Genomic DNA, 10,216 nt, shown 5'->3' with positions numbered 1-10,216 from the left:
ATTGGTGGCAGAGTAATTTGTAATGTTATTGTGTGTAGGCGAGCGTTATCGTCTTCAATTCTGTTTTCACAAGTTGAAGGCAGAATGAGACACTAACTATGCCGGTGTGCAATGCAATGACAGTAGCTCATAACAATGAGCCGTGTATTGCTTTGGGTGTAGTGTATTGTTGGTGTAATGTTGTGTACACGAATATGTTATTAAATAAAAACACTATACTCCCCAGGTTTGAAGTAATATTCAAAACTTTATCCTTTTGACAGCCGGCACATTGAACAGCTGATTATAACTTGTTTGAAATTCCAAACGTCGTCACGAACACATGAACAAAACTAAGTTTAGCAATAATTTGATAGTTTCAACTATTTTAATTGCACAATAAAGTTAAATTAGCACTATATTTATATTTTAGAATTAAAATTTTCTACAGAGCCGTTTTTTTCACGACCTGCTCACAATGTTGCCACAGCAAAAAAAAAAAGAAAAAAAAAAAAAAAAAGACCTTTCCATTGATACCCCACACGGGTATGTACATCGAAAAAAAAAATTTCATCCCTCAGTTACATGTATGGGGGGCCCCACCCCCAATTCTTTTTTTTACTATTTAGTGTCATATTTTTGTAGCGGTTCATACAACACATATTCCCATCAAATTTCATCACTGTAGTACTTATAGTTTCCGAGTAAATCGGCTGTGACAGACGGACAGACGGACAGACGGACAGACGGACATGACGAAACTATAAGGGTTCCGTTTTTGCCATTTTGGCTACGGAACCCTAAAAAGACTTGATATTAAATTTTACAACGTAATATCATGAGCTGACATAGTTTCTTAGAAATTATTATTTTGTTCTACAAGTACACTACAGACAATATGGGTGATACGTATTCATTTGTCTTTTAGACGCTAAAATAAATATTACATGTAGGTAATAAAACAGTAATTTGTTAAAAATGAAAACTGTTTTATTGACTGTAAGATAAAACGGGGGTGTAGGGGGGTAAACCAACATCAGCCCTAAAAAGAGTACTTTACTCTCATAGCTCTATGGGATGGCAATCCGACACGACCGGAGAGAGATCAGGCGCAGGACCGACATTTACGTGCTCTCCGATGCACGGGTGTATCAATCACCAACTTCCAGGCTCCGGGCTGCTTTATGCATGTTTCTAAAACCCACAAAGCGATTTCGGCTCGACCCGGGAATCGAACCCGAGACCTGGTGCTCAGCAGCCGCGCTTGCGACATCTAGAGCAACGAGGCAGCACTAAGGCTTTCCCATCACGCGTGCCCAGCTTGGTGATGGCCAAATCCGAGCTTAGCTTCAGGCTCGTCCAAAGTCTCCCATTTTTGTGAACATTTTTCAGCTATGACGATAATGAAAATAAAATATTAATGCAGAACCACAAATCAATAAAGCAGTTTTAAACTGTTTGTTAACGGACTTAAAAGCATTTAATTTTAAATGCAGCGTTCAATAATAAATGCAACGTGAATGCCGGCATAATTTTGAATTCAGTACAAATAAAATGTTAATGAGAAGTCAGATATAACTGAAAGTAGCGATATTTTGATTTGTGGGTCACTGGATTCTGGATTAATATTAAAAAGGTACATACTGGTTTGTTGTGTTATATTTAACACCCCAAAATAAGAGATGCAACTTTATGTAGTTTACACTGTGGTTTCCATATTATGATTGGAATTATAGAACTTACTCCACATTAGGGATCTGATGACGGAGTTATTCTCAATTTGTCATTAGTACCGATTGGTCACCAACTATTTTTTCCATACACCAAATCCCAATTGGTCATTCGAGCAAAATAAATAATTTAATATTTAAATTTTGAGTTTCGTTTCGTCATCCGCATATTTCACATATCAGAGTACCGTCAGAAATAAAAATGTTAGAAGATATTTTTAATGAAAAACGTCGATGTAGGTAAAGGTTTTAATAGCTCTCATATAAATAGTTATAGTAAAATAATAACATTTACAATAAAACACAGGTGAAGACAACATGGGCATATTATAAACCCGAAAATGTGACTCGATACTTTTTGTACCGGTAACAAAAGTACCAGGAGCCCATAACTAGCAAAGAGATTGTATTCGCCTTACGGCATGCAAAGTATTTGCAATTGCGGCATAAATGTGGATAAATATTACAGAGGTACATACTTAGTGAGTTGTTGTGTAAATTCTAAATTAATAATACGAGATGCAAATATAGTTTACGCTGTGGTTTCCACAATATAATTGGAATTATGCTTACGATCCCCAACATTGCATAATTACACAAGCACATAATTTTCATGAGGGATCTGATGACGCGATGTCTTCTCATATATTCCTTGGACGTGATTATCACTCCTTTTTCATAAAATCAATCCATCTCAGGACCCCAATGTTACCAAAATAAATCTTTCAAATTCCCTTAAAACGTGACAAGTTTCCTCAATTCCTAGTATTTAGTTTCAATTGAAAATGATTACCAAACGGCAGCAAACATCACAGAGAGAGAGCAATCAACTAAATCGGACGGCCATTTTGGCACAAACGCCAATTGCGGCATAAATCCTATTTGACTGTTAGGTCAATCATCGGATTCAGTTCAACCGGTGATTTGTTACTTCCAAATGCAACAGGTTTACTTGATAATGTTTGTGGGGTTTATTTATTGTTTCCATTCAGAATTTAAACTATTTTTGTTAAGTGATGTACTTACCTATCTATATTTTTTTCCTATTCTCAACTTGACGGCTATGGATCTTTGATGAATATACTAACACGAATTAGGTAGGAAACTATCAAACCTAAAACCTACATACGAGAATAGATGGAAAACCCAATATTAAATCGCTTTCATTCTAAGACATTTTCTTGCGTCTTGTGTTTCAAGACTAATGAAAAATACATATTTTCTAACGAATGGTACAGTGGAATCAAGAAATAATTAAGTATCTTGTAACTAAGGGATGACACAATTTCAGAACCTTACTTTCTACTACATATGTAGGTAAATTGCAAGAGATTCATAAACAATCTCTAAATCTACAGAAGCCAACAAAAACATCTCAAAATCTCATCATTTTCGCTCACAGGTAAACTCCATATAAGCAAGGCAAGCGCTTTGATTAGTGGCTTGCACCTCTCGTATTCTACAGAGGTGCAGTATCGATCGGGGTCGTCGACCTCGGTAAGTACCCTCTTACAGCTAGCTGAGAAATGGAGGATGTCAAGTAGGAAAGTTCGTTATGTCAGGGAGTGGCTTTGGCTTTCAGTTTAGAGAAGATTGGGAGAAGATTTTGTCGATGTTTTTGTCAAATTGATTTTGTGATTAAGAAGAGTTTGAATAGGCCAAGAAAGCATTTTTTTGGGTTTTATGGAAACCTTATTCTAGAATGCCATCCAATCCTTTTAGACCAGTGTCCTCTGGTGTAACTTTGTCCCTGTTTCAACAATTTCTATTCAAAAATTTGTATAGAAATAATCCAAACCTATTTAATCCAAGTCTCAAATAAAGTACGTACTCGTTAACCTACCTGCCAGAGTTCATATAAATGCATTTGAATGAATCTGCTAAGACTAGATGAAACATTTAAAGAGATGAAAAGAGCCCTATAAGCACCATAAACTAAAGCATATTCACGGAGCTTAATACATGAATGGTTTCAGGTCACTCAAAGAGGTCTGCACGCTGAAGGATTTTTCCAGGACTATGGGCAGCTTTGCCCAACTGGAAACTAACGTCATAATGTTATGTGTAACCACTCGTTTTAGCCATGGAAATATAGGCCTTATTGCATTTGTACAGTCAGTAAGTACTGTCCAATGTTTATAGTTTTTTAAATAATGCAGTACCTATAGGTACTTTGTTTTTTAAAATGCAACTTTAAAAATAATAAGTAATTATTATTTATTGATACCTAAAATAGCAGCCTGTTTTCTTTTTTTAAATTTAGTATTTACAATTTTAATTCCAATGTGTAGTAAAATGTAATGTAAAAACCTTTCCTTGGCTAGTATTTTATTTAAATAAATTCAGAGGCTCAATATCCAGTCCATATTCAGCGTATCTAATAATTAAAGATAAGATTGTTAATAACTATATGTATTAACAATCTTTTTATTGTTATTTATTTATTCTTGCACACATTTATTACATTTTTAAATATTAAATATAAAAATAAAAAACATTTAAAAATATAAAAAAAAAAACAAACAGGGTGAGCTAAATAAAACCGTTTAAAAAATAGGTTGCCACCGATATCGGGCACAGGGTCCAAGGTACCGGTGGTTAGGGTTCCAGAGACAGAAACCTCCTCACAATACGTGCCGTATCCAGGAGTACTGCCTTCTGAATCAGTCGCTTGATCCAGCCGCCCAACGAGAGCCTCCTGAGGTGTTCGTCGAGGCTCTTGGCTATTAAACCATTGGCCGTAACGACAATCGGCACAACAACAGCCGTGTCGACACTCCACATGGCGACAATCTCGTGCGCTAAGTCGAGATACTTTATTTTTAACAATCTTATTATTAACAATCTTATTATTATTATCTTATTATAACTTTGTATGTAAGTAAATAAATATTCGTAAATCGATTGAAGATCATTTGCATTCCTTATCAATTGTTTACACAGTTATACCTAAGTACCTACATTATTAATTGCAGTTATTAAGTATGTTTGGCATGCTACTGAAGATTTACACATCTTAATGTACCATAGTAAGACCCGGTTTCACTGGTTACCGATAAAGTGTCAGTTAGTTATCTGATAGTTAATGATATCTGCCAGATAAGACTATTGAATTCTACCAGATATTGCTATCCGAGACCTGTGATAAAATTTATTAGATTAAAAAAATCCGATTAGATTTAAAAGCTGTGGTACGATATTTTTTTCCAAATATTATGTTTGTCTACCACTTTGAAAACATACGCCTCAAATACAGAGCAACTAAAAATACATTGAGCGGCCATGTTGAAAAAACGTATGGGCATCCATCCGAATACACAATCCGCCCCGGGGATGCAGTCCAGCATACACAGACCTGCCTCGACCCCCGAACTAAGAACAAAGTAAGGCGTACTAGGAAGAAAATTGCTAACGCTAGGGGTCTCGGTAAAATGGATGCTTTTGCTTTTATTTGCTACGTGCCACCTTTGTTGACACTGCTCCAGAGCAGACGATTATGGTGAGTCAACATTTTGTTCGTGTTTTTAGGGTTCCGTACCTCAAAAGGAAAAAACGGAACCCTTATAGGATCACTTTGTTGTCCGTCTGTCTGTCTGTCTGTCTGTCTGTCAAGACCCTTTATCTCAAGAACGCGTGGACGTATCCAGCTGAAATACTCAGGTCTATTGTCCCTTTAAGCTGTGAAAATATCAAACTTCTAAGCCAAGCCAATCAAAAGATACAGCCGATTATGTCGATATTTTCAACAAATTTTCGACACTCGCAAAGGAATCAAAACCTACAGGATACTTATTACGTAAACTCAGAGTCTTGAAATTTAGCATGAAGCATTGTTATATAATGCAAATATAGGAAAAACTGCGAAAATCTAATTTTTTTAGTTATATAATATAAAAAAAATATTTTAATAAAATGAAACTTACTACCTTATTTCTCACGAACGAATAAAGGTATCAAATTGAAATTTATAACAAATACCTAGGTCTATTGTCCCTTTAGGCAGTGAAAAAATCAAACTTCTAAGTTAACGCGATCAAAAGATACAGCAGTTATACCGCCACCTTAGACGAATTTCCGCCACACGCTAGGGAATCAAAACCAACAAGGTACTTCCCGTGAACTCAAAATCTTGAAATTCGGCACGAAGCAACGTTATAAAGTACAGATAAAGGAAAAATTGCGAAAATGATAAATTTGAAGTTACATAAAATATTAAAATATTATTTTTGCTTACATGACATAAAATATTTTTTTTAATAATTATAAACTTACTACCTACCCTTTTTCACATGAACGCGTAGAGATATTAAAGTTGAAATTCATATCAAACACTTCTTAAATTATAATTGCCTCTAAACTGTGAAAAATTTTAAATCATTCAAAGGTCATTGGGCACCTTAGTATGGAAACCATACCCACGGCGGATACGAACGAAATATAGCACAGTATAATGATAAAGGCTCTGATTTACTATGGCATTAGTCGCATCAATGTGAACCATGGGAATCTAGAGAAAATTAGGTGTAAACATCAAATATTTTCCTCATTTCAATGGGAATTTAAACGACCAAGTTTGACGGATTTGAGAAATCATTTCTTTGTAGTGAAAGAGTATACTCGCCGTTTATTTCCATTGTCATCAGGTCATGATCTGATGATGGAAATCCTGAGAAATCGAGGGCAACTCTTGAATATTGTAGGCACGCATCGAGTCAAAACCAGACATGTGAGTATATTTTTGAGGGTACTGGCCTCATCAGGTCCTGGTCATCCGAATTGGCATCTTCCTTCCTTATGAAAAGTCTTTAACAATAAAAACTAGCATTGCAACCTGTACAATCCTCTGAAACGGCTTGTCTTTTATATTTTTCGAACGATTCTGGACATTCGTCTCCATGGAATTTTAATAAAATATTTATATTCAAAGAAACGTCATACCATTCTCCACGATTTAAAACTACTTTGATTCATGTCCACCAATTTTACAAAGCGGGTCAGATATGCCCAATGACCTTTAAGTCATAATTAGTTATTTTCAATCAGATTTCTGAATGATGACTATAAAATGTTGTATATAAATAACTTTAATAAAATAACTTTTACAAGGTACTGGCCTACTATTTTAGTTATTTTTTTTTTCGTTTTACTAGAGAATGTTTCTTTTTAAATATTGGTAGTAAAATATTTAATAATAAAACAAAAGAAAACGACAAAAAGATTTTCCCGTACCGGGAATCGAACCCGAGCCTCCTGGGTGAAAGCCAGGTATCCTAGCCACTAGACCATACGGGATACTGACTGCTTGGTCAAAATTATTGTTTAATTTACAATCGCAATTCCTTTACTATAATTACTTGAAAATAATTCGTTTCTTTATGTTCTCATTATACGAGAAGAGAGATACGAAAGTTTATGTAGACCAAAAAAGAAAATATTTTTTAAAGATTACAATGTTATTTTGGTATCGTTTTTTTTAACACAGTAATCCACTGAATATTTCATAGAAGAATTGGAAACAAAATCAATTCCAAAACGAATCTACCTTTAATATGAATATAACAAAATCTCCTACATTAGATTTAGTTATGACATCTACGTAATTATGAAGGAACATCGCAGAAACTCGCAGTCACGTTAGGTTATCGGGCTAAGTAGTTTTTGAAATGAAACTAGATGGCACTAGTAGGATGCATATTACCACGAAGCTATCAAGTTATTTCTGTCTTTCAACAGAGGGCGCTGTTTTCAATAAATGAATTTAAAAAATAATTTTCAGAAGTCATATTTTACTTTTGGATATTGGCCCATTTTAAAATTTTTAGGTGGTAAATTACACAGGTCAAGGGATTTCATTGAAAAGCCTTTGATTTTGCTGTAATAAGTGATATTGCAAGCCTTTTAACATTGAAAAAGATAGAATATGAAGCATTAATATAAACACGTTTATATAAATATGAATATCTCTTTATTTTTAACAATAAACTCTAGACAGGAGGTATTTATCACTTAATTTGTATCTATTCTAATTTGCCACATACATACATAGGAATGGTAACATTTAAGTAATGTATTACAGATTCTATAGCTGGGACATCTTAAAGAATACTGTTAGTAGGTTCTAATTTACAATAAATATTAAGCGTTTTAAGACATTCGTGATTAAATCTTACATTCTCAAAGATAATGATATTTTTAATACTGAAGGAATACTGGCACCGAAATGGAATGAAAACATGAATTAAGTACGAAATGACTAGTTTGTAGAAATTTATCAAAATCAGTCAAATTTATTTATCGTTTTTCATAAAAACTTTTAACTACAGGGTTTCTACTTCATGTACTCAAAGAGTTTTACATAAACTAAAATTATAAATTAAGTGAAACAAAGATAAATTACCTACTATGAAAAAAATACACTGTACCTATTTTGTAATCTGTACCTACATATAAAAGCAATTTCAAAAATCATATTTCTGAACTTACAGGAATACCAAAGTAAAATAAAATAATAACATACCGTACAAATCTATTTTTAAAATACATCATTTTACAACACGGATGTTAAAAATATAAACTTTGACTAGAAATATATCACGTTAAGCGTTAATTTGAATAAAGTTGACTATAGCCTATATGGATGTCTTACTTATCAATGGAACCAGCCAGATGGTGTTTGAGATAAGCGTATGAATTCTACTGCATAAAGTTGTGGTTACAGGTTATGGAGTCCAGCTCAGTGCAGTATTCAGGTGCTTAAGACTTAGTGAGCATCTCGTCGCCTCCTGCCGGGGCCGCCGGCGTAGTTGGCAGCGGCAAGACCCATGAGGTGCTTAGCTTGGAGAGCACCGGAGTAACCACGGCTCAGGCCAAGATCGAGGGCGCGCTTCTCGCTGGAAGTGAAAGAAGTAGGAATTAAAAAGAGAAGTGATAATGGTGAGCAAGAAGCAGATATAGTAGCAGGCTAGTTCGTTGGTACTATAATAGAGAGCAATGCTACAGTACTATCTGAGAAAGAAACAATAAATGTTGTATTAAAAAACGCAGTTGCTGCAACAATTAATTTGTTTTCCAAAACGGACGCGGTGCTAGCTTCAAACTTTATAGCAACAGTTTGTAAAAATGCTGACTATGTAAACGTGGCTGCGGGTACTAATACGAATGCCTCCCCTGAAAGGCTGCAAATTGTTTTGCGGGAAACTCTGAAACGTTTATACGTAGGCCCGAACAAATGCTTGCAACACAAAATTGTAGGCCATTTTTTTCAAAGGCTCGTTTGTCGATCCCTTTGTCATTCTGTAAGTTAATTTGCAGCTCCTACTGCCACTGGTTGATCACATTCGATTCTTTTTCATGGGGTTATTTTCGAACGAATTTGAAAGCAACTTTTTACATTGCGTTCTAAAAATATTTTAGTGCTGTAAAATCAGGAGAATGATCTAAAATAACTAATCTAGAATATTTTCAAAATATCACAACTTATATGGGTAAAAATTCTGGCTACTATTTAGGTACTGTCTCTAAAATAATGTAAAGATTCGAACTAAAGGGAGTTAACGAGGTTGAAATCAGCATCTCTAGGGAATAATACCATATTACTACTGAGTAAACAGTGAGGGCAATAGTCACGTTATATTGCTTTTATTTTGGTTTGTCACAAAGTAAACTGTTTTGCCGGTAACTACAAACAAACAGTAGGTTTTTTGTTAAGAATAAATTTTGTGAGGTATTGTTGAAAGATCTCATCTATTTATTTTACAGGTGGTCGTACATTGTTTTCTTAATGATCATGCAACAAAAGCTAGAAGATAACTAGATATTACTACAGACTAAAGCGCTAGATTCAAGCAGTACCTTCATGCAAGAAATACATTTTTCTACACATAACTCAAAAATAAAATGCATTCAGGAAAGACTACAATCACCGACCAACAGAACGACCGTAAGTCGCCATGTTAAGTCGGTGAAGTTTCTACTAAAAGACGTTTAAAACAAAAGAAAGCAGACTAATCTACGGTAATCTAAGTACGACGGACGTACCTAGTAATGTCTTCTTTATAGCTGCAAAGAGATAAAAAACAGATATTACACAAGTAGAAGATGATTATAAAATAATACCGGTCAATAATGACCTAGTAATTAATAAAGAATAAATAATATAGAAAGAAATGATAAAGTCATAGATATTGTACAGAAGGTTTCCTGGGAATATTTAAATTAGTATAATCCCATAATTTTTGAAATTTTTGGTCTGTGGACAGTTTATGATGGTGTGTAAATAATTAATCGAATGAAAATCAATTTTACAACACGTAGATATTTTTCAATTTTGAAAAAGACATCCATCAAAGCATGCAGGAAATGGGGAACGATAAATAACGTAAAAACAAAAAAGTTTAGCTCCGAATGTACAAAGTTATCGAACCACGGGTTCAATACAACCAAAAAATTAAATTCCAAAGAACAAATGTCATTAGTTCTAGAACAAATTAAGAATTGAAAACTTGTAT

The 10,216-nt window shown here is 34.2% G+C and overlaps 1 protein-coding gene and 1 non-coding gene across 3 annotated transcripts in view; both read right to left on the bottom strand.

Moving 5' to 3' along the window:
• Nucleotides 1–6,929: 6,929 nt before the first annotated feature.
• Nucleotides 6,930–7,001, bottom strand: Trnae-uuc. The gene has a single exon. It is a non-coding gene; the product is annotated as a tRNA-Glu (tRNA).
• A 656-nt stretch (nucleotides 7,002–7,657) lies between these two features.
• The window catches only part of LOC124634035 (diuretic hormone class 2), a 49,942-nt gene continuing 47,383 nt past the window's right edge, over nucleotides 7,658–10,216 (bottom strand). The window contains exons 4-5 of one of the 2 annotated variants that reach the window (XM_047169434.1): nucleotides 9,747–9,767; nucleotides 7,658–8,599 (exon numbers count right to left, since the gene is read on the bottom strand). In XM_047169434.1, the coding sequence (XP_047025390.1) occupies nucleotides 8,470–8,599; nucleotides 9,747–9,767 (151 nt within the window). In that variant the 3' untranslated portion in view covers nucleotides 7,658–8,469. The remainder of the gene's footprint in view (nucleotides 8,600–9,746; nucleotides 9,768–10,216) is intronic. The other variant, XM_047169435.1, reaches the window with a different exon arrangement.

This window comes from Helicoverpa zea, chromosome 10 (genome assembly GCF_022581195.2).
Source record: "Helicoverpa zea isolate HzStark_Cry1AcR chromosome 10, ilHelZeax1.1, whole genome shotgun sequence".
In the NCBI taxonomy this organism is placed as follows: Eukaryota; Metazoa; Arthropoda; class Insecta; order Lepidoptera; family Noctuidae; genus Helicoverpa; species Helicoverpa zea.
This window is presented reverse-complemented; position numbering and strand designations above follow the sequence as displayed.